At 43.4% G+C, this 24,731-nt stretch overlaps 1 protein-coding gene across 2 annotated transcripts in view; it reads left to right on the top strand.

The window, feature by feature from the left end:
• The first annotated feature begins 4,663 nt into the window (after nucleotides 1–4,663).
• The window catches only part of LOC138363440 (uncharacterized), a 37,299-nt gene continuing 17,231 nt past the window's right edge, over nucleotides 4,664–24,731 (top strand). Inside the window, exons 1-8 of one of the 2 annotated variants that reach the window (XM_069322625.1) lie at nucleotides 4,676–4,795; nucleotides 6,365–6,615; nucleotides 10,313–10,531; nucleotides 14,211–14,291; nucleotides 18,468–18,590; nucleotides 19,403–19,570; nucleotides 22,655–22,800; nucleotides 23,956–24,094. In XM_069322625.1, coding sequence (XP_069178726.1) covers nucleotides 10,313–10,531; nucleotides 14,211–14,291; nucleotides 18,468–18,590; nucleotides 19,403–19,570; nucleotides 22,655–22,800; nucleotides 23,956–24,094 — 876 coding nt within the window. In that variant the 5' untranslated portion in view covers nucleotides 4,676–4,795; nucleotides 6,365–6,615. Of the gene's footprint in view, nucleotides 4,796–6,364; nucleotides 6,616–10,312; nucleotides 10,532–14,210; nucleotides 14,292–18,467; nucleotides 18,591–19,402; nucleotides 19,571–22,654; nucleotides 22,801–23,955; nucleotides 24,095–24,731 lie in introns of both variants that reach the window. The other variant, XM_069322624.1, reaches the window with a different exon arrangement.

The following is a 24,731-nucleotide window of genomic DNA, read 5'->3' as shown; positions in this document are numbered from 1 at the left end:
CGGGCTCACCATAGCCCGTGGTACTTGGAGCTTTTTGTTTTGAGTAGCTGAATCAAAAACAACAATAATGACTAATCATCAGTCTAATTTCAAAAATAGTTAAGTAAATGTGGGAACCGACCTGTGAGATTTATATTTATTTAATTTATATGAATTTATATAGAATTTATATTAACGTTAATTTATATATTTCGATAGCAATTTGTATGATGATAAGTGGACTGTATTTCTTCAATAATCTCACAAATCGATCCTCTACACATTAGGGAGGGGGTTTATATTGAATTTATATATATGCAGCCAATCAAACTACAGTATTAAACTACATATATTAAACATTGAAGAGGTTCCTTATCTTATTGTACAGTAGGCCCTAGTTCACCAGATATAACTAGGATGTAGGCACCAAATTTCCTCGTGTGAGGTGGCTTCCATCACCCAGTAACTGATACACAAAGCATGCTCCTCGTCTTGACCTGTCAAAAGGACGCTAGCTGTAAAGCCAGAATCCTAATATATGACAGCTATATCAGAGAAAACACTGTACAAGGAACCATAAAGACCTAGGCTTAATTACCTTTTATTAAGAGGCAGTTCGTATTCTAACCGGATCGCCCCTATCTAATGACATTAATGGCCACAAATGATAGATAAATGGGTTTCGGCAGAACACTTAACTTGTATTTGTTGACAGCGTGTTGATGATGGTACATCTTTGGTTTCCATAACACTTCGTCCAAGTAAAATTAACAGGAGCCGAATTGCTCCCGTGCCTCTGGTCTAAGTACAATAACAACAATGGCTGACCACTTCCTCCTCACTGACGCTACTGGCCTACATTGTCCAGATGACAGTAAGTGATAGAAGGGTCACATTTACTCTATTTTAATATTGATAATTAAGTTAATTTATATAAGATGTTTTTAGGATGGTAAAGTCCAAAGACTAATGTATTTAAGAATAATTCCCAGCAGAATAGCTGGTGAATTTATAATAGTATGTGGTAATGATATCCCGTTTTCTATAGACGGAAAATTCCACTACAAGTTACATTTTCTATGGGTTAACTTGTTTATACAATGCAGCAATATTATCTGCCTGTATGATATTATTAAATGGTGTCGGATTTTCCGACAGTAAAGATGCTTGCGAGATACCGCACATCTTCAACATTCACCAACAAGAATGTAACACTCGATGTGTCCAGTTCCTACCCTCACAAGACGCTTCAGCTTCGACATAGACAGACAGACTCCGGCCGCATCGAGTTTCCATGCTCTCGTCCCGCATCGAGCTCTTCGACTCTGTCCGCATTCAGAGCGCCACGTTTTACGATTCTCACCCCTCATCCGAGCTCTCTACCCCAGGCCTCACTCAGCTCTGCTCTGCTCCAGGCTTCGTCTTAACGTCTACGGCACTGCCATCAAACGACTGCTGTAACCAAAAACTACAAAATAAATATGAAAAATCACTAAACTTAGTGTAGCTAACTAAGGAAACACGTACACGTATTCGGACGTTACAATAATAGTAAACTGTCCCTCTGGTGTGTTCATTCGTTCCTGCTTATTCATTCCATGCAGGCCCAAGTATCCTGTGGACATCTCCCTAAGTTGTGAATACGATTATCACATGTTACATCATCTTCCTCCCGCCCGTAACTATCAAAAGTGCTTTAGAATTACTTGGATGCCAGTGAATAGTGGGAGTCGACCGTATTCTCTCCAACCCCCCCCCCCCCTTGTGCCAGTGTAGATATTCCGGGATAGGTCACAACACGTGAGTGCATGTCCGGGTTCGGTGCCCATGCCACCCCCTAGAGTAATTAACAACTTTAACTCTTCCGTGAACAGTACTCTTCGCCGTCGGTGACCGTAAAGTAATCATTTTCAGCAAAGATGAAGGTGGTGGCAGCGTTAAGTAGGTTTAAGTTAACTTTAAGCTAGTCATAATTCGTTGCAACTCGCTTGGTGGCAGTATCAGTGATAACCAGAGATTGGTTATGTTATAAATGGTGAAATAACTAAAGTAAAGTATTATAAATAAACTAAAGAAAATTAAAGTGTTATGTGACCGACAGGAATGTCAGTTATGGAGCAATAGATAATGGGGCTCTCTGCTGGACGTCCAGCTGTGATAAGACTCATTTTAATGGTCATTAACTTCACTGTGCCTTGTCAGAACAGGTAATGCTGGCCGAATCTGTCAGCCACTGCCTCACTGGAAATTAATACACCCATATCCAGTGTGCCCGACTGGACCAGCAAGGCGGAGAGCCATTGCATTTCGGAGGGCCTCTGATGTGAGACGGATGCTGAGTTTACCTGAGAGCCACTATTGACCTTCTAGTGGCCTCGATGAGGACAAGAAGCCGGTGGCTTGTCAAAGATCCTCCCCCCCCCCTTCCCCGTTTGTCCTGATTTTTTCAAGCGGGATTTTATAGTTCCACGGAGTTTTGACATTTGTGGCTTCGGCGGGTAGGCGATTCCATGGGTTTTCACCTTGTAAGTGAAAAAGCATTTCCTGTTTTAAGTCTTAAATTGTGGCTTGTTGAGCTGGAAACCGTTGCTCCTTGTTTGTGTTACATTTGAGATTTTGAAATTATCCGATTCAGCAACCTCTAAATTAATTAGTATTTTGAAGTTTACGATGATGGCCCTATCATGTCTGGTTTGTAGTGTTGTTAGCCTTGTGACCCTCAACCTGTCTTGATGTGAGAGTTGACTTAGTTCTGGAATTATTTTTGCTGCCCGGTGTTGAACTTTCTCCGGAGATTGTAATATCTAGGTCTAGCTCAATTTCAGGCTTATCACATGCAGCTTTAGCCTCCGTGTCCTGTCTTCATGCCGGACAACGTCTATTTGAGATGATATCCATACAGATGAAACTGAAACTCTTGCTCTGTGTATGAATTATGCTGTTGATAATGGATGTTACAATTTTTTGTTCCATGTTCGACCTTCATGTGCTTGATCCATCGCAAGCAGTGACGCGTATATTTGTTTAGTTTAGTTCATTTATTATGCATCCCATACCCATCTTGTGGGTGGTAGTGGAAAGAGTTACAGAGACACATAATGGGCTCAGGGACTGAACCCCACAATTAATTTAGCTAAGCAAGTTACAGTCTTGATGAGCTAGTTACAAAATTAAATGCACATTGTCACATCATCAATGGGGTTGAGACCGACCACAAGTACAGTTTCTTATTCAAGTAACTGACATATGTGGCGAGCTGGTGTCACAGTTGACATGTTTATCCTTATCACCGTCCCTTACTCTCTCTCTCTCTCTCTCTCTCTCTCTCTCTCTCTCTCTCTCTCTCTCTCTCTCTCTCTCTCTCTCTCTCTCTCTGTCTCTGTCTCTGTCTCTCTCTCTCTCTCTCTCTCTCTCTCTCTCTCTCTCTCTCTCTCTCTCTCTCTCTCTCTCTCTCTCTCTCTCTCTCTCTCTCTCTCTCTCTCTCTCTCTCTCTCTCTTTCTCTCTCTCTCTCTCTCTCAAATACAAATTATATACACAAATTATTTAAAGGAGAAATTGAGTATAACCTTGGATTGTCAATGAGCAATCTGAGAGCAATAGAACTTCAACTGAGAACCATGAACTTCAAGGTTCAAGGAAACAAGAAGGTGGTTGTAGATCTGAGGCAAAGTGAAATTGACACCAGTAATTCCATCTATCATCATACTATCATGCAAGAGGAGCCACACATTTATGGATCATCCAATAAAATCAGCAGACTTCAAGATGTTACTACTGCTCGTCTTAGACTCGGTTACAAGTATCTTTGGGAATTCTCATTATCTGCCAATGTAGACCTGACCAAATATAAACTGTGTCAACAAAATTATTCGCACACCCTCCGTCACTATGTGATGAAGTGCGAAAAGATACGTGAATTTAGAGACAGTTCTAAAGAGACACCAATGTTCCAACGATGTGTAAATATTTCATTCATAATGATCTGCTACAAGAAATTTTAGCCAAATATCCTCAGTTTGCTAACTGTAGGTAGTAACTGAGTGACTGTAACCTATCCACCGCTGCCCACTGGATGGGGGGGCGGTGTGCAGGACAAACATATCAATTGTGACACTAGTTCTCCACATATGTCAGTTGCTTAATTTATAAACTGTACTTTTGGTCGATCTCAAACCCATTTATGATGTAACGACTTATACTGAAATTTTGTAACTAGCTCATCAAGATTGTAACTTGCTTAGCTAAATGAATTGTGGGGTTCAGTCCCTGAGTCCATTATGTACCTCTGTAACCCTTTCCACTACCGCCCACAAGATGGGTATGGGGTGCATAATAAATGAACTAAACTAAACTAAAACTTTTGTACATGTTATAATAAATACAAATTAACTTATACATTTATTTTCTCTTGCGGATTTATTTACAGAACTGTTTATGCACGTATATATTTTCCACGTGATATGGCAAATAAACTATCATTGAAATACATTTTCCTAGTCTGTGTCCGAAAATTTAAACAAAGCTAATGTAATTAGCCAAGAAAATTGTGTTATGTAACTTATTTCGAACATAAGGCCCACTAAAAAGTGCTGATCTTAATTATAATATAACTGCCTAATAATTGTGTACATTTATCAAAGAAAATAAGAGAGATAAGTTAGAGGAGCAATATTTCGTATCCTGGGCCAGGTGTCCGGACACCGCCGCCTCAATGTAAATACTAAGAGGTGTGGAAGATTGAGAGGTGGCTTGGCTTACCGTATTTTGACCCCCCACGTGCCTTCTCTCACCTGGGGACACGTTTCTTCATTACAGGTGTGTCCAGCAAACCCACATCTGTACTCCCTTTCATGCCCCTGCCCAATATTTGTGCCTAAATTGAAACGCAGTGCAGTATCCTATTCGTTGCAGAAATGGTTTTCCTAATTTCCCATAGTCGGGAACAGAACGCCTATTCGGCTTATTGAAGTCCCTCTAGGCCAATAATTTGCTCAGCTGGACGGTGTGGTGGTGGTGGTGTGGCCGGGGTGTGGTGATGTTGGTGTGGACTAGTTGTGGTGGTGGTGGTGGTGTGGCCGGGGTGTGGTGGTGGTGTGGCCAGGTTGTGGTGGTGATGGTGTGGCCGGGGTGTGGTGATGTTGGTGTGGCCTGGTTGTGGTGGTGGTGGTGTGGCCAGGTTGTGACCGGGGTGTGGTGTGGTTGGGGTGTGGTGGTGGTGGTGTGGTTGGGGTGTGGTGGTGGTTGTGTGGCCGGGGAGTGGTGGTGGTCGTGTGGCCGGGGTGTGGTCGTGGTCGTGTGGCCGGGGTGTGGTTGTGGCCGTGTGGCCGGGGTGTGGTCGTGGTTGTGTGGCCGGGGTGTGGTTGTGGTCGTGTGGCCGGGGTGTGGTCGTGGTTGTGTGGCTGGGGTGTGGTGGTGGTCGTGTGGCTGGGGTGTGGTCGTGGTCGTGTGGCTGGGGTGTGATGGTGGTTGTGTGGCCGGGTTGTGGTAGTAGTGGTGTGGCCAGGTTGTGGTGGTGGTCGTGTGGCGGTGGTCGTGTGGCCGGGGTGTGATGGTGGTCGTGTGGCCGGGGTGTGGTAATGGTGTGGCTGGGGTGTGGTGGTGGTGGTGGTCGTGTGGCCAGGATGTGGTCCAATCTTACACACATTTCCACACTGCTCATTTTCTGATTGTCAAAACTATATACGGTGTTTTGTTCGGTTATGATGTATTAACTTAGGATGTATTGGCTTAAGGTAGGATCTATTATGTTACTGTGCTAGGCTTAGTTGGGTTAATTTGGATTGGGTTGGGGTATTTTAGGCTAGGTTAGGTTGGGTTATGTTAGGCCAGCTTGGGTTATGCTAGGCTAGGTTGGGTTGGGTTATGTTAGGCTAAGTTGGTGTGAGATTATCCTTTTTAGAGGTGAATAGGTTACAAGAAACCTCAGTCAGGAAAGGACTGAACTAGCATCAAACATATGCTGAGGGATGATTATACTTTAATGACTGACTAGGGATGCATAGAGCAGCTGTAGGAGTCCAAATCCTTGGCACTCCTTATCCACTGGGTTGTGGAGCTTCTGGGACCTCAGAGGGAGGTCATCAGAGTAGCTCATAAGATCCTCACATCAAATAGAATTTATTTGGTGTGTACGGCCATGAATGCAGTTCAAATCCAAGTAATCCAGGCAACATGAAAGGGATCACATTTATAACAGTAATAATGGCAAAGTCGATACTGGGTACAAGGGTTTTGAAGGTGTGAACATAAAGGCGCTTGTAGTTCAACAATTAGTTTATTCATAAAACTTAATACTAACGATACGTGGCAGGAATCATCTGACGTTACGTTAATGTCTGTCGTGGTGCTTGACAAAGCTAGGCTAAACGGAATAACTGCTTCCAGTTCGGACCGCATGCAGTAATGCTGACCCTAACTACTCCTAACAATAGTGGGCAACCACTCCAGATGCAATGGCAGCTCGACAAGACTGCAGCAAGTAGCAGTAACGCACAGTGAAAAGACAACGGCCCCACGTTGGTGCCAGATGTGAGATCCGTGACCAGCGTGGAGTGATTGATGATTGAAACAACAACACCAGATAGACCTGTCACTGAGACGAGTCTTCGGTGCAACACTCAATTGTTTACGTTACAGTACTGAACTTTACTTAATATGTTAACCTTGTTTTGGTTGGGTTATGTTAGGCTAGGTTGGGTTGGGTTATGTTAGACTGGATTGGGTTATGTTAGGCTAGGTTGGTTTGAGTTATATTACCCTAGGTTGGGTGGTTGGGTTATGCTAGACTGGGTTGGGTTATGTTAGACTGGGTTGGGTTATGTTAGGCTGGGTTGGTTTGGGTTAGGTTGGGTTGGGTTATGTTAGGCTAGTTTGGGTTGGGTTATGTTAGGTGAGGTTAGGTTATATTAGGCTAGGTTGGATTATGTTAGGCTAGGTTGGGTTGGATTATGTTAGGCTAGATTGTGTTCGGTTATGTTAGGTTAGGTTGAGTTGGGTTATGTTAGGTTAGGTTGAGTTGGGTTATGTTATGTTAGGTTGGGTTGGGTTATGTTAGGCTAGGTTGGGTTGGGTTATGTTAGGTTAGGTTGGGTTATGTTATGTTAGGCTAGGTTGGGTTTGGTTATGTTAGGTTAGGTTATGTTAGGCTGGGTTGGGTTGTTAGGCTAGGTTGGGTTGGATTATGTTAGGCTAGGTTGAGTTGGGTTATGTTAGGTTTGGTTGAGTTGGGTTATGTTAGGCTAGGTTGGGTTGGGTTATGTTAGGCTAGGTTGGGTTGGGTTGAATTTAGTTAGATTGGGTAAAGTTATGCTAGTTCCTTTATCCACTCTTGCACTGTCTTGTGTATGATGTGACTTGCATCCCTAGAGGAGTGAGCAAGTGTGTTGGGTGGAGATGTGTGTAGGCTGGGCATGAGTTTGTGTATTTGGTGCTTACCTATTAGTGAATTTTGGGAAGTGAGGTCTAGCTCTTTATCCCCAACCTAATAGCCTGGTGGTTCCTGTTGTAGTATTATTTAACTCTTTTGATTTATGAATTCTTTGTTGAATCTGGCCTTAAATTTGTGGATGAAGGTGGTTTTCATAACTACTACTTTCAGTTCATTCCACTTGCTGGCCATCCATAAAGGGTATGAGTATTTTCCAAAATTTCTTCCACTCATTTTACATTTCCAACTAATACCTACATTCTCTAGTTTCTCTCAATTTAAAAAGGCTTTCCTTGTTCATCTCGTGTGCTCCCTTCAGCATCTTGTATGTTGTAGTCATATCCCCTCTTGTTTTTCTCTCCTCTCCAGGTTTGTAAGATTTAGTTCTCTTTACCTTTACTCATAACTTATTCCTCTTTGTTCTGCCACTAGTTCTTTTACCCCTTTTGTTTTTTGGAGCCGGTCGGCCGAGTGGACAGCACACTGGACTTGTGATCCTGTGGTCCTGGGTTCGATCCCAGGTGCCGGTGAGAAACAATGGGCAAAGTTTCTTTCACCCTATGCACCTGTTACCTAGCAGTAAATAGGTACCTGGGTGTTAGTCAGCTGTCACGGGCTGCTTCCTGGGGGTGGAGGCCTGGTCGAGGACCGGGCCGCGGGGACACTAAAAGCCCCGAAATCATCTCAAGATAACCCCTTCAGTCCGGCGTTGTTTCTTCAAGGCTTTGTTTTTGTTGGCCCTCATTTCCGGTTGTTGGGTTGGAGAGCTTCATACTCTCCTCTGGAAGCTGGAGTTTTGCTCTTTGCTTACAGCCTTCTCTTTCCTTTATTGCTAAATGAAAATGAAATAAGCATTTTAATCCATCATATAGAATAGGGTAACAGCACATTGCTGTGTATACCTAGGCCTGTAACAAAAAATACACTGAACCCTCCCAATTTTCTAAAATTTAAAGGCCGAGTAATTAACTTATGTAGTATTCTGTAGTTGTAGGTTTATTGCCTCAAATTTGTGATAAGGTGACAAGGGCAGCGATCTAATTATACCGTATCTAACATACAGTATCTAACATCAGGTTCATGGAAGATGGTATCCTAATTGGTTCCCAAGACTCCCTCCTGTAGGATATCAGAATAATTCAGGAGCATGGAGTGAATCTAGGCTTCACCCTGACCCTTCTAAGAGTGATATACAGTAACATCAAATAAAGAATATCCATGTAACCAAACCTGGTGACAGTCCACTCCTATAAGAGCTCGTCTTGGGTCCAAGGCCATTGACAAGGTCCATATTAAAAAGATTGCTGGCCGGCAAAGGACAGATGAAAGGACTGAAGATATTGATGGTCAGGAAGCTCTTTACCTGATTACCAGATGCCTGACTGCTTGCTGAAATCACTGTTAAAAGAAACCCTAACCTCTCTTGCAATGAACTACTGTACATTGGAAACCAAGCCTACCTTCTCATCGGACTTGGGGGGGGGGGGAGGGTCTCGGCATTCACACCCTTAATACAAATCACCATACCAGTCTTCTTGTGGAAGTTCTGTTCACCCCTCACAGAGATGCAGGGAATGGGTGATAATCCGCAACTGATGTGACCCTTTAGTACTGTACTGTATGTGACAATTCAGCAAGATAGGTTCAGGGAGCCACTGGGGCTCCTCCAGAACGAAGAGTTTCATTACAATTAATGCTATTTTTTTTTTCTGAAACTTATCCCTATTTTTCTTATTAGGTTTACCCTGAGCAAATTTGTTACAAATATATTCATCATGTAGGTCAATAATTTGTGATATACATACTATCTGTTGGACATTTGCTGGTACTCTGCTCGAACCCCAGACTTTGGCAGCTTGAGTATGAGGCTGTGGCTAAACTGAGGACTTGTATACTGAAATATCAGCACTGGAGTTTCCAGTTCTCAGCTGATAGGGTTTCATTGTTGGCTTCCTTGTCTTTTTTGGAGAATGGTGTGGCCAGATTGAGTCAGAAGGATTCTGACCAAGTCAACTTTCAAGTTTAGGTTCGAGGGTGGAAAGGGTGTTGCCTCTTTCCTATATCTGGGCTCTTGTGGAGGCTTATTACAGGTATGGTATTGGGGCAAAACAACTTTAGTGTGCTCACACAGGTGCTTGATGGAGTTTGGAATCAAAGTTATCTGTTCTTAAACCCAGGAGAATTTGTTCGAGAGCCCCAGCCAGAATCATCCACTTATAGATAACCAAGATAACCTCCCCTGAATTTAAGTGTGGGGAGGGGAATAGTTTTTTTTTTCCACCCCATTCAGAGTCGGGGTCCTTTTGAGCAGCTTCCTTCTTTTGCCACTGTCCTGGGTTGGGATTTTGCTTCTAGGTAGGAGTCAGCAATTGGCCCCTTTTCTTCTCTGGTATAGAAGGATGAGGTTCAGCTAGAGGTGTTGAGTGATGAGACAGCATGGTTTCTGTTTGACCCATCTTTGATTTGGTTCCCAGTTCAGATGGCTTAACAACTTGTGACAGATGTTAAGTTCCTTGCTTGCCAGGAGCTCTTCTCCCACCTCCTAGCTGAATGGGCTAGAGTGCAGGGGGTTGAGTATTTTACTTTATATCAACTTCTGCTGCTGACATCTTTACCTACTGGTATACAATGTCTGGTTAGTTCCATGACTCATTAGTCACGGAACTAACCAAAATCACACAAATAAAAACAAATAAAAATTATTTGTTTTAACCATGTGATTTTAATATAAAAATCTGCATTAAGCTTTAATATATATATTTTATCATTTGTGCTAATGACATCAGTTGTGGCACAAAAATAATTAAACTATTTGTCTTGTTACAATGGAAGGCACTGAGACCAATTAACTCATTGAGTAATTCATAACTATCTGTACTGTATTTAAAAATCATTCCTGTTTTCAGATGGCTCCAAGGAAGAGACACCACATTGAATCTCTGGAGGAGCTGAGTCTTCGAGTTGTTCTTGCATCAGTGGTTGCAGACCTTCACTTGGCACACCTTCTCAGCACAGATCTCCGCCATTCCATTGTTTTATCTTCTCTTCCAGTCACGTCTCCCGACCAGCTGAAAAAATTGGTATCATCCAGACTGGCGATTCTTCCAGGCATTCTCAATGATCAGGTAGAAGATTTAACAGTTATATTTATGTCATAGCGTCATTTGTGGTAAAACGGGCAAAAATACAGGGAACATTTAGGGTATCATGACAAAATGTAATGATCATTGTATGAAGAGTTGTGGGGGATAACAAGTACATTACAAAACCAACAAAAGCAGCTGTGCCAATGCCAAATGATAAGGAGTGACAGTATTTGGCATAAGATGATGATTAACAAGCAAACAAGACAATGAAGAGAGATGAAAAGGCAAAAGAGCATCAGAAACCTTATCTCATAGTGCCTCTATAACAAAAGAAAAGACAACAAAGCAAGAGGTCAGCCACCTGTGTACCAATTAGATAGTTATAGACCAGAGTCAGAGACTCCACACACCAAGAGCAGAGGAGAACCTCCAACTAGTTAGGAAGATCTCTGGACTGATCTGCTGAACGAGGCAGAGCCAGGGAAAGTTACCCAGATTCAGACACTGAGCCAAAACAGCTGGAAACGATGGTTGAGCAAGCCATGCCACCAAGAAGCCAGAAGCTTCACCCCACCAGTGAAAGTCTCCAGTCTGGACAAAATCCAGAGCAACAGCCTAACTGGAGGGAAGAAATGAACCCCCACCTTGACTGTAACAAATGAAAGGTATTCACCACAAGAGTCTCGCAATTGGGTAATGGAGCCACATTGGAGGGAAACTGCTAGTTCCATGCTAACACGAAGAGATCCAGTTTGGGGGAGCTCGAACGTCTCAGAGCCAATGGAACTGCCAACACATTGTTGGCAATTCAATCCATGGTAATGGGCCAAATAAGCAAGACCATCCACAGGAATAGGAGACACACCTCACACAAGAGAACTACACAACTCCACACAGAACCAAACCTCGAAAAGTGAGATGATGAGCTCCTGGCAAGAGTTCAGCCCCAAAGAGGAAAGGACCAAAATGACTCCCACAATTCAAATAATGGGGACAGTTGAAATGGAGCAGGAGGACGGAGATTGGAGAGGGACAGAGCCTGGAGGGGGGACGATCCGCAATGAACTCATGGACTATACTGTGCGCTCAAAGTAGGAAACCTGCTCAACATCCTGGGAAGTCATGACTGCTAGTCACAAAGCTCCAACTCAGGGTCAAGGTATCAGTAAACACAATGAGCAATGGAGAAGTAAGTTGTAACAGAACCAAACCCAGAAAGTCCAATAAGAAACAGGTAAGGCAGACTTAGGTCACATCTGACGATCCCAATAGTAGCGAATAGGATGGAACTGAAGGAACCAGAACAATGCCTGAACCACACCCTGCCCTTGGAGAACACCACACAGACAAAGTTCAGGTTCCTTCACAACTGCTCGACTAACTGCTGAGTAATCCATGGCCTCTCCACTACCAGATGAAATTGAACCGCAGGTTTAGCAAGAGTCACTGCTAGCTAGGAAAGGGAAATCGACCAAACAAGATTCCCAGACCAACCACGTCTGAACTAGGATGGAGCCAACTAGGACTTCCTCCACATCACTAGAAACAAAAATGCCACGAGCTGGAAAATGAACATACCCGGCTTGTATTCACGTAGACTGGTTGGGAGCCCAAACCAGCCAGTCATCGAGATAAGCTAAAACATGGACATCTACAAGATGCTACCGAGTAAATAACCACCTGGGAAGCTACTAACCTGGGCAGAACCGAGGAGCCAGAATTGTGCTAAAAAGGAGAACTTGAAAGGTGGAAGCCAGAAGTTCCACAACAAGCCCTGATCAGTCCTTGTACCTCAGAAGAAATAGGATGTGTCAGAATGTGTTGTAGCGAGTACAAACAATATACTCCAACTTCTCATTAGCTTAATGGTGTAACTAATTAGCACTAATTGCAGAAGCTATAATCTCTTCCCTAATTACAGGAAACAGTTCTTCCATCCTCCTATCCTAGTGGAGGAAGCTGAGGTGTAGTCATCAAATATAAGCCAGCGATATGAGAATAGCCAACAGTACAATTTCTACCGTCAAGAATGTAGCACTCAGCGCATGCAGTTCTAATCGACCCCAAGATGCTACAGCTTAGACACAGAGTAGACAGCAGACTAGGACTGCATCAAACTACAACGCTTTCGCTCCCTATCAAGTTTAGACACTTACGATTCCTCATCGAGCCGCCACGCTCTCCCACATATAGCTCCGCGATTCCGTCCTCACTCAGCTCTCTGCTCTACTCCAGATCTGTCTCAACGTCTCTGACACTGCTGTATCCTAGACTACTAAATAAATATGAAAACCCACTAACCACTGTGTATCTAATCTACTCAACAACATAACATAATCGTACGTTACAGTGTCATATAGGGCCAGGGACACTAACCAGGAAAAGCTTCCTGCTATACCAGGCGGACCTGAGCTACAGCAGTCACGGAAAAGGTTGGAACCAGAAGAAAAAAATCAAACCTAAGACAGAACATACCGTAGAGCTAAAGAGTCTTACCAAAGGGATGGCAAATAATGAGGACATCCAGCAAAGAAAAGGGTGAAACCTACCAACCAGAGTCCACCCAAGGTGTAATGACTGAAAAAGAGTTACAGAGAAGAAATAGACCCAAGAGCCCCAAAACTGGAGGAGGGACCGAGAACCAACATCACCACAGGTCTAGGAAGACTACCCAGAAAAAACCTGCAATGTGGGAGCAGAAGCTGGCTCCAAGAAACTGGCCCGAAGGGAAGTCTACCTTGACCAACAAGAAGTGAGGTTCCAACCTGCCCAAAACACTTTGCATAATAGTGGCTTTAGGCCTTGTATGTACTAGCTCTATCTATAAATCTATCAATGTTTTGTATCTCACCTAGTATATATGTACTTTACCTGAATAAATATTTGATTTGATTTGATTTGAACCTGAGAAAAGAAAGCCTGGGCAAGCACAGCACATCAGCATGATAGATGATTCAAAGAAAAGTCTTTAACTACCGCCAGAAAGAAGGGGTTGCCCCTTGGGCAAAGACTCCAAAAGTTGCACCACAGGCAACATAGCCAACATCTGGCACTGAAATTAAACATCCAGGCACACTAAAAGGATCCTAGCCAAATACTCTCCCAAGAGAAACAGAAAGTTATGGATCTCAGGTGTGAAGCAATGGCTGAACTGTCTTTGCCAACATGGAAGGGGCAATCCCCTGAGAAGGCCAAGCTACACCTGTAGCTAATTGCAGCCTGTGCTATGAAACTGAGATGCCCTGAAGCAATGGGTGGGGGTACAAGAGGTCTGTGCACTGTATGTTTGCTGCCTGAGGACATAGTGTAGAAGGACTGTTTTTGGCAGGCACTGGCATGCCTTGTCAAAGCTTCATGTTACCATCAATCCAGACAATTTATTTCTTCACGGGAAGGGTCCTACTCCCATTGGCTCCTTCAAGAGATATCATTAGGAAGGAGAGTTAATCCCACTGATACTTCTTATCTCCTAATACACATAAAACTGACTACTCAAACAACTGATATCCCTGTTCAGAAGCAAGTATTGCTTGCATGATCAAGCATTGCTCTAGTGGCAAAAGAGTGGCCTTTTCTTGTCTTATCAGTCATGCTCCAAAGCTCAGAAAATTTTTTATGGTTTTAGTGCTTAAGAACAGGAGGAGAATACATTTGCACGTTTTATTTGATACTGTATTATTACTACAAATGTTACATAGCACATTTCAACGATTAACAGGTGCGGGATCGTTTAGTACGTCGTCTCTTTGCCAGTTCGGAGCCTGACCGGTGGGTAAATGCCAAGCTTGACATTCTCAAGGTGAGTTATGCATGTCATCTCATTCATTTTGTATGTAGATCAAATTACATTTCCATTCCCTAGACGGTACATCATTTTACCGTAAAAAGTATTCCAGGGGGGCATACTTTGCTAAAAATATTTCTGATGGCCATGCTGTATTAGGTATATTCCAAGTGGCCATATTCAGATAAGAATTTTCTAGGTGGTCATGCTCTGATAAGAATATTCCAGTTGGCCGTTTTCTGTCAGATACAATGGGGCCTCGATTTACGATGGTAATCTGTTCCCAGAGACGTATAGTAAGTCGAAATATCGTAAGTCAAAACGATTTTTCCTATAAGAAATAAAGGGAAATGAATTAATCCGTTCCTGACTCCCAAAAAAATTAACTTTTAAGTAAATTTTATATCTAATTCACCCAAATCTTCACTACAAAAGTATGTACAAGTTATTACTTACCTTTACTAATGACTCCTGTTGGCGTATGGAAGATGGTGAGGAAGGGCAGGAGGAGAGGTGCTACTGTTTGGAAGGGGAGTTCCCCTTCCATTATAACATCAGGCAGTGATGATTTCTCTGGGGTGCTCTCTCTCCTACGTTTTGTCTGCATACCACTAGGACCTGGTTGTGGTTCACTGCTAGTTTGTCTAGCAACACTTGTTTCTGGGGGTAGCCCCGTCGGCTCCCCAGAGCTATCCAAGCTGGATGGATATGTATATCTGTCTGACATCAGTCAATGCATGGAGTTCTTGCCTACTAGAGACCACGAGCCAGAACCTGGCCCCCTCTAGAGAGGCACGAGGAGCAATGGCCTACAGAGACCCCTCCCTGTGGTTGGGAGCATTCTATGTCTGCCATCGATCGGGACAGGCACCCAGAAAGGTAGGTGCCCCAAAACAACCCCTATTCTGGTAAAATTATTGCGACCGGAAGCCGAACAGGTGAACAGAACTCCTCAAACAAAAATTAGCAAACTAGCATGACATCATCATGTTGTCGTGCCGCTGTCTGCACAATCCCCCTCCCCAGAAGGGTGGAAGGGGGAGCCCCAGACCCATCCGCCAGCGACCCAATCTATAGTTCTTGGCTGATAGAAGTCTGGTGCCGTCGTGTCTCTGGCTCCAGTTTTTCGTTGCATTTCTGTAGCTTGTGGTGTAGGCTGTCCCTTCAGATGGTGCGTGAGCTGGGAGTGATATTCCATGGTACTCGGGCTGCATGCACCTAGGGTCTCCTTCCCTAGGTGCCCCGTAAGTACTGCCCTTGGGGCCACCTTCCACAAGTCACCTCGGGATCTACCTCTGCTGTGCCGTTTACTGCTCGGTATTTGGCTGCCCTTGGGGTCAGCTGGGGTTTTGTTGCCCTTGTTTGTCTCTGGGTAGGGGTAGTTTTCGTCACTGGCAGGGACGCAGGGTACTGCACAACTAGTTTTCACCATAAACAGCAGCCGGCTCTGTTCCGCCTGGGTACACTATCCTCTTGCAGGGTTTTTCTTTTGTTTTTATTTTCTGCCTGGTGGGGGGGGGGTCTGCCGTTGTCATCCCCCATTGCTGTTCTTGGGGTGTATATATCTCTCTCCTTTTGTGTTGGGTGGTCCTCCCCGCTTGGCCCCCCTGTGAGTGGACACGTCCCGGGGGTTCAGCTTCATTAGTTTGTTGGTAGATTTGGGCGCCAGTTCGCAGTACCCTGCCTGGGCTTCCCTTAGCATGTTACCGAGGCTAAGGGCCCTGGGAAACCTCACGGGGGCTACGTGGTCCGATGGATGTGACCCCTGAGTCCCCTCTCGCTTCTTGCAAGATTGAAGGTTGCTCTGTCCCCTTGTCTCAGGGTGACACTCACCGGTTTTGCCTCTGCCATGCTGCTTATTGGGTCGGTGATTGTTTTGACTCGGAGTTGTGCGAAGTATGTTGTCTGTTCGTATTCTAGTTCACCCAAGCCACTGATGATGATATGCGGGTGCAGGCAGCTAAGGTGTTGCATGCTAGATTTAGGTTGCTGCAACGCACTCGGTTGCGACCCCGAATGCTCCTTGACTGCCCCGTTTTAGTTATAGAGACCCGGACTTGGGGGTGGGAGTCGCTTCGGCTCTGGTTCCGTCTGCCCCTCCTAGTCCTTCCCCGTTGGTAGTTCATTCGATCCCCTCCCTTTGTTTCTGGCTCCGAAGCGTCTGAGGGTTTCGGAGTCGGGGCAGAGTCTAGTTGGTGTTGAGATTTGGGCGGTCTCGGGGGTGTCCCCTTCTGGGATTGCGGCAGAGGCATTCGAGCCTGATTCTTCTGCAGAAGCTTCTGGGTCTGGCCAGTGGGCGGCATTCGTTCCTGCTTTTTCGGCGGCTCTCGCCTTTTCTTTGGAGGTGGGGAGTTTGGAGGCCGACTCGGCCCCGGGTCCTCAGGGTGAGGTTCCCGGGGTTGGGGAGGGGTTGGCTTGGGGGCCTTGGGCCCCGTTGGACCCTGCCAACGGGGGCCTGCTCTGGGACTCACCCAGAAAATGGCATTTCATTACATTCAACGCTGGTTTTTTCCTTTCATTTTAACATTTGTCTGTAGTGATGCATCACAGTGTCATTGAAGAGGTTACAGCAACGGCCTATTGCAGCTTGATTTGGGCGAGTCGTTTCAGCTAAAGTTTACAGTTCTTCTCATGCTACACACATTTTCTTAATTTTTGAGGAAGGGATATTCTGTACTGCCTCTATGGTCACCCTTGCATGTGTTTTCATATGTTGAACCTTACCACTGACTTTCTCGGAACCCATGGGGTGATAAATAATCAGTTTTATGTTCAAAAAGCAAAAAATCACCAAACAAATAGAATTTCTTATAAGTGTGATTGTCACTAAGGAGGCGGCTTTAGTAAACTGAGGCAGGTTGGCCCCGCGTAACCGGGAACCATGCGCTCGGTCGACCCGAACGTGTATCAACAAATATCGTTAGTCGACGACACTATCGTAAGTCAGGGCAATCGTAAGTCGAGGTGCCACTGTATATTGAATGAAGCCTCTTGTGCTTATGCAAATTTCTACTTGACTGAGTTACACGAGTCATGTTTATATCACCTAGAATATTAATACAATAAAAGGTCATGTCAGGTTAGTTTTAGGATGTTTTAGAACACTTATGTAATGTATTCATACATCTATTGTGTAACATAATAGTGGTTCAGGGGAGTTCAGTAGAGGCTTTGATGGTGGTGTTTTCTTACTATCTTAGCTAGTTAGGGTAAAGGTAGGGACACATAGTGAAGAGAAGATTCCACCACCAAGACAGTCAGGGTTGTGAAACTTTGTTAAGAACGTACTTAAATAATCTGGAGGTGTTTATGCTGATTGATAACAAGGGAGAGAGTTAGTGTTATGTGAAAGGAAGTACCCTTCATAGTGTTAAAAAGATATTAGAGAATAATAATCATTTCTAGATGTAATAACCTTTAAGAACTCATGTGTGAATTACTTCTATTAGACTCAAATAACATATTGTCATTATTGTCTCTTTCATACTAGACAAACAGATTAAAGTTTTACCATAGCTAATCTTGCTACCACTTCATTATCAGCTATGAGAGAAGCTGGGGATGAGTTAATGTGTACATGTACTCACCTAATTGTGCTTGCGGGGGTTGAGCTTTGGCTCTTTGGTCCCGCCTCTCAACCGTCAATCAACTGGTGTACAGATTCCTGAGCCTACTGGGCTCTATCATATCTACACTTGAAACTGTGAATGGAGTCAGCCTCCACCACATCACTTCCTGTGCATGTTAATGTGTACATGTGTGCATGTTTGAGAGCAAGTGATCAACAGAGTGCTGCAACTGATTTGTTTTTGTTCCCTACTTTTGCACTCTAGTTCCCATTAAATGGTACAGCTGTCGTTAATGTGTGGATTTAGTATTCAGTTGCAATGTTTCTAACTGAAGTCTTAATGAGAGGAAAAATTTAGCTACAAGTGGTGAAGAAATTATTTATTTGGTTGTTAAGAATTGGTTTGTATTCATACATCCTAAAATTTATTATTCACTTTTCACAGAAAGTGCACTCGAGTACACTGTATGGTGCTGCTAAACCTTAAGCTTCTTGCACTGGGCTTTGAGCCTGAGTCTGGTAATCACTTTATTAATGGAGTAATATGTTATTAAAATTACATTGAAACTATTAATGTGTGAATAGAAGAGTTGCGTGTGTGGTTTAATGGTTTCATTTTTCAGGCGGTGCTTGACATTAGCGTAACAACGATAGACTGTGGGGAACAGGTGTTGCCCAGACAGTTGTTGACTGTGGTTGGCGATTGTTGTCCTAACCTGACATCACTGAAAGTCATACTAAATCAGGTGAGGCTTATCACCAAACATTCTTCCCTTACTAAATCAGGTGAGGCTTATCACCGAACATTCTTCCCTTACTAAATCAGGTGAGGCTTATCACCAAACATTCTTCCCTTACTAAATCAGGTGAGGCTTATCACCAAACATTCTTCCCTTACTAAATCAGGTGAGGCTTATCACCCAACATTCTTCCCTTACTAAATCAGGTGAGGCTTATCACCCAACATTCTTCCCTTACTGCTCCCCTCTCGATACCTTCAACATCACTTGTCACATCACAAAATAGAATTTATGACAGAGAAGTAACATAGGGTAGGGGCAGGAAAGGCAAATTATGTTTAACAAATGAACAAATCTGTTCAAATTGATTTGTTCATTTGATGCATCACGTTAGTGTGATCTCTGTGTGTGATGTTTAACAAAGCTAATTGAAAATCAGATAGGAAGGGGAGGGATGAGTTGACTGCATCTTCGACTTTCATAAGGATAAAGACTGATGTAAAAGAAGGAAAAAACATGCTGAAATAATGTGTTTAATTAGATACAAACTTTCTGATGGTAAACAAATTCTAGAGTAACCATGAGAGAGAGGTACAGGGAGGATGGAAGGCAGTGTCAGGCAGGTTCCCACAAAGATCACCACTTGGCCCTCTCTTGTTTATATTTTGAGACATGCCTGGTATAAAGGACCGAGGATTTACCTTAGATTGGCTACTATCGAAAAATATAGGAATGACAATCGGCCTCCTAAATCATGTATCGAAAAATATATAGAAATGACAGCCGGCCTCGTAAATAATGTATTACCTTGGTTTCAGATGGAACCATATGGAGATGGTCTGGCAGCAGAGGACAAGGATAACCCAACAGCTGCCTCCGTCACTCTTTTACCCAGAAGACATCAGTTACTCAGGGAAACCAGTTTTCCTTTCTCAAAGCTTTTCCAAGAAGAAACAATAAAAATGGCAACAGCAACTGCTGCAAAGGTTTGTTTGTTTTTGTTTTGTTTTCACATCAGTTTCAAATTTTCTAATACAGAAGGACAAAACATACTGTATCCTCTGTTTTCAAGTTCCCATACAGGTGATATTTTAAGGACATACTTGATGAAGTCCACTTTATTCTAGCAATATTTTTTACGCTTGCTGAGAGATTATTGTGCCTATGTCACCTCTACCCTTTACTGGCTCTATTCTGTATTTCCCACCATATCGTTTACTCCAGTATTGTATGTTGTTATTTTACTGTAGAGATTTAGGACCCAGCCTTCCAGTATTTCCCACATATATATTGTGTGGTATCTCTCTCGTCTGATCCTGTTTCTACTGCAATTATCACACTGAATTATGTTTAGGAAGTCCCCTCTAATGTCATGTAACTCTACTTTCCTTATCAGTGCTTAGGTATATAATATACTAATCTTTACTACTATCTACTTAAAGTGTGTTTGCAAAGTATGAGATTATGCTTGTCAGACTTGATCAGTGTTTTGTAAAGTCTATGTTGTAAGCCACAAAAAAATATGTTTTCTGTGGGGAGCCCCTTCGGCTCCCTGGAGCTATTGGGCTAATGTGTGATATATTAGACCGGGGCATTAGTCTATGGAGTTCGACCTATCGGGGACCAGGAGCCAGAACCTGGCCCTCTCAAAGAGGCTGCAGGGAGCAATGGCCCTGGTAACCCCCTCCTCCCCATGGTTGAGGGTTTCCCTTATTTGCCATCGACCGGGGTTAGGCACCCAGAAAGGTTGGCATCACAAAACAAACCCCCACATGGTAAGAAAATTACAAAGAAAAACCGAACAGAGAGACAGAACTCCCTCCAGTTCCAAGGAAACAAGCAAACAAACAAACGTCACACTCCATTACCATGCCGCTCATCCTAGCAGCCCTCCCTCCCCACGCTGGCTACCCAGTACTTCTGTTCATTAGCTAATGTGGTCCGGAGCGGACGTCTTCTCTGGCCTCAAATCCCAAAGGCGGTGTTATACCTTCGTGGCGACCCCTGCAGTGTTGTGTGTTGTAGCCAGGTGTCCTCATCAGTACCAGGGCTGCATGCATTTAGGGATTTAGGGGCATCCTTCCCTAGACGCCCTGTGAGTACTGCCCTTGCGTGTTAGGGTTCCCTTTCCTGGTTCTTCGGCCGGCTTCTCGTAAAGGGCGTCGGCCCTTTCGCAGTTCGCCCTGTTGACGTGGTGATGGGGAGGAGGCTCACTCTGTTTGCTCGTGCCTAGTCCCACAGTTTGTGGGCATTTTTGGTCGTCATTTTTAGTCAGGTTTTCATCCGGCCTCTGGTGGCATTGGGTGGCTCCTCCTCCGTCGGGGAGTTCGGGGCTGACAGGGCAGGCTTCTTTCCCTGGGCTTCGTCAGGTCATCTCGGAGTGGGTGCACTTGGGCAATGACCCCATCCCTTAGGTGGTTTTCATGCCTGTTTCCAGCGCAGAAACGGGACTGCGCGGATTTGCGGTTCATTCTGGACTTGTCCCATCTGATCCCCTGGATTCCTTGCTCCACCTTTCGGATGACCACTCTGTCTCAGGTCCGGCTTCTGTTTGAACTGGGTACTTAGATGGTGTCCCCTGGACTTCAAAGACTTGTACAGTGTATTGGCACGTCCCTATTCATCTAGGGTTCGGAAACTGGCTAGGTTTCGCGGTGGGGTGTCCAGCATACAGCTTTCGTTGCCTTCCTCTTGGCTTGAATCTGGCACCTGGGTGTTCCTGTGTTGCTTTGGGTCGCAGGTTGCAGCCAATTGTCTTACTTCACATTGAGGAGTGTGTGGCAGCCGCCTCCTGGGTAAGTCCCTCTTTTCCTTCCCTTTGGTTAGCTCCAGGGAGCTGAAGGGACTCCCCACAGAAAACCAGCGTTGAATGTAATGAAATGCCATTTTCTGGAACTGGAGTGCTGGATAGCCAGCACAGGGAAGGGAGGGGGTCTGCGGACGAGCGGCCTGGCAGTAGAGTGTGATGTTTGCTTGTTTACTTGTTTCCTTGGGACTGGAGGGAGTTCTGCCACTCTGTTCGGTTTTTCTTTGTAATTTTCTTGCCATGTTGGGGTTTGTTTTGTGATACCTTCCTTCCTGGGGTGCCTAACCCCAGTCAATGTCAAATAAGGAAGAACCCAACCACAGTGGGGTTTTCCAAGGCCATTGCTCCCTACAACCTCTCTGAGGGGGGCCAGGTTCTGGGTCGTGGTCCCAGTAGGTTAAACTCCATAGACTAATGCCCCGGTATAGTATACTGTATCACACATTAGCCAATAGCTCCTGGGAGCCTCTGGGTCTCACCCAGAAAATGGCGTTTCATTACTTTCAACTCTGTTTTTTTAAGACGAGTATTAATGACATTTGTAGTTATCACTTCAAGTAATTTTTGCAGAGTTAATGTTACACTTAGTTGAATAATGGTTACAAGCCAGTGATCTATCTTTATTTCAAATTGGTTCTACATTTGTAACCTTCCACATTTCTGAAACAGTGCTCAAGTCTATGATTTATTGCATGTGCTTGAAAAATGTTGAATCAGTTATTTTTTACATTCTTGTAATACCCTAAAAATTTCTTTTTCAGGGTCTTAGTGCTTTGCATGACTTCACCTTTTCTCTTTATTTTCAAGTTTCTCTGCTAGTAATTAATGGTTTACCTGTTTTTAGTTGCTCTATATTGTGTTTACCTTTGAGCAAATGAACAAGTTTTTCTCTAGTAAACACTTGACTAAAATGTCGGTTTATAATCCTATTTATTTCTTCATTATCTGTAAGATAATGTGACACTAGTCAGTGATTCATTCCTCTCTCTAACCAAGGTTGGATACATCTTAAAAAACTTTCAAGATTTGTCTTGGATTTCCTTGCCTTCCATACTTAAAAAAAAAATTTGCTTTCTTTACTTCATCTTTAGCATTTTATGCTAGTGTGATAAGTGTCTTTAGCATACAAAAAGTTTAGTTTAAAGGAATATGTTGGTTGCTGTTTCGTCTCAATCTAATTATAACTTAAATATACCTGTAGCTAAGAAAGATAAAAGGTGCCACATTTACATTATAAATTCAGTATATTATCTTCCTACTCTAGGCAGCAGTGCCATGTCCCTTGGTGTCTGGACTGTCATCTTTAACACAGCTGTCAACTCTACATGTGATGCATGGTGCCAATAATGATATTCTGGCAGCACTGGGCCAGTACGCACCAAAGCTGAAGGAACTGAGGATATGCTACAGGTACTGTATCTGCAATACGTTTGTGGCTATAAATTTTTGTGATTAGAAAATCCATTAGGAATTGTGGATTTTAACAAATAGGGGTCTCGGCAGTGCAGTTTGGTTCATTCTCAACTCACAATCGGGAATCCCAGGCAGGACAAAAATGGTTGGGCATATTTTCTATCACCTAATGATAAAAAGACAGTCCAGGTGAATGAGAACGTACATACTCCTAGTAGTCTCAGTTTGAAGTTTTATTCCAGAAAGTTGTGCGCTCAAAACATTTTAACTTTGTTTTGAACTATGATCATATGTCCAGGATTATCAACAGTTAAACAGGATGACATTCTGGTATGAGTACCACACAAAAACTTTGTCATCCCGGCTTGATCATGAGACGGTATTACACAGTCACTGGAGATCACCCAAGTATGACCGATTGAGTGGCATTTCATAAATTTCGAAGCCTTTCCAAGCCCTCTCTTGGCGTTACAAGTGACCACCAGTAGAGGGCTGTTGCTAACTTCTCATTTGCCTGCCTGGTTACTGACACCACCCACCACCAGGTGGCAGCCCCATGTATACTTCAGGGTTATAAGAACCAAACAACTGTACTATCTTCCTGACTGTATGACAATCTGTTATGCAAGTGGTGATTAATTCACAATTAATTTAACTTGTTTTCATCTTTAAATGTTGTTATTTGGAGCTCAATGGCATATGCATATATGCAGCCCCCTTTCTGGGCAGCAGTTCAATAGCTCCCTTTTCCCTTCCTTCAACCATTGTCCTGCCAGGAGTACTAGGGTAGGTAGAAGGTGCTTTGTTAATATATGTTATTTGTCAACTCAGTGTTGCCAAACATCACTCAGAGAGAGCTTTAAGTGTTTTGGAGTGAATGAATGATTTCTGATCATTCATAGTTAAATTGGAACTGCAGTGTGTAATTTTTTTATGTGGGTAGAAAGGTCATCAAATACCTAACAATACACAGTATTGTATTTTATTAATTACTATTCATGTATAGACAAATCTCTCTTCCTTTCTTTTCCCTATAAGCCATAAGGTAACACAGCAGTCTTACCATTTGAGGTCGTCTTACAAATGTATCACCCATGAATATCAATTCTCTTGTGTATATATATATATATATATATATTACTTCCGTGACAGCTATGGTGTGACAGATGCAGGACTGAAGGCATTGTGTCTGCGTTCTCCAGACAACCATGTGCTCAGAAGAGGCCGTCACCTGCATGAACTGAGGGTGCGATCATTTCACCTAAACCCCTGCTGCTCCACACTAGAAGAGGTTAACTCCATGTTTGTTACAATTTTTTTCCAGTAATCTCATTGATTCTTATTTTGATAAATTTAAGTTATTATAAAATATTTTCACCAATGGGGTTTTGACTTTCACTGTCTTGTGCTTAAAGATACAGGAAATAAGTTTTAAATTTGATGGTACACTTTGGTCTTGGTCTGATGAGGCAACCTTATTCTCTCCTCTCGCACTCTTAAGTTATATGTCATATGGTTTCTGAGGAGACTGCTGCTATATCTCAGATAAGTTGGTCAGCTTGCCTTTGGACATGGATGTTAACGTTCATGGGGTTCATCTTAGAGAATGTATTCAAAAGCATGTATGCAAATCATGTCGAGTGACTCTTGTTGCCATAGTTTGCATAAACTCTTGTCTTAGTGTAACCATTCTTGGTGTTCCTGCCAAAAACTGTTAACCCAGTTTAGTGCTATGTAGTTGTAATGGCTTGGCACTTTCTCCTGACAGTTCTCTACTTATATGTATTTCTACCCAAACTCACCCACATATATGTTTAACCTTTGCTTGAAACAATCCAATGATCCCACTTCCATTATGCTACCCAGTAGCATAATATATAGAATAATAATATATAGAATAGATATAAATTCACTAGAAAGCATCCAGC

This window comes from Procambarus clarkii, chromosome 11 (assembly GCF_040958095.1).
Source record: "Procambarus clarkii isolate CNS0578487 chromosome 11, FALCON_Pclarkii_2.0, whole genome shotgun sequence".
NCBI classification, from domain to species: Eukaryota; Metazoa; Arthropoda; class Malacostraca; order Decapoda; family Cambaridae; genus Procambarus; species Procambarus clarkii.
The sequence above is the reverse complement of the archived record's forward strand: the minus strand, read 5'-3'. Positions and strand labels throughout refer to the sequence as shown.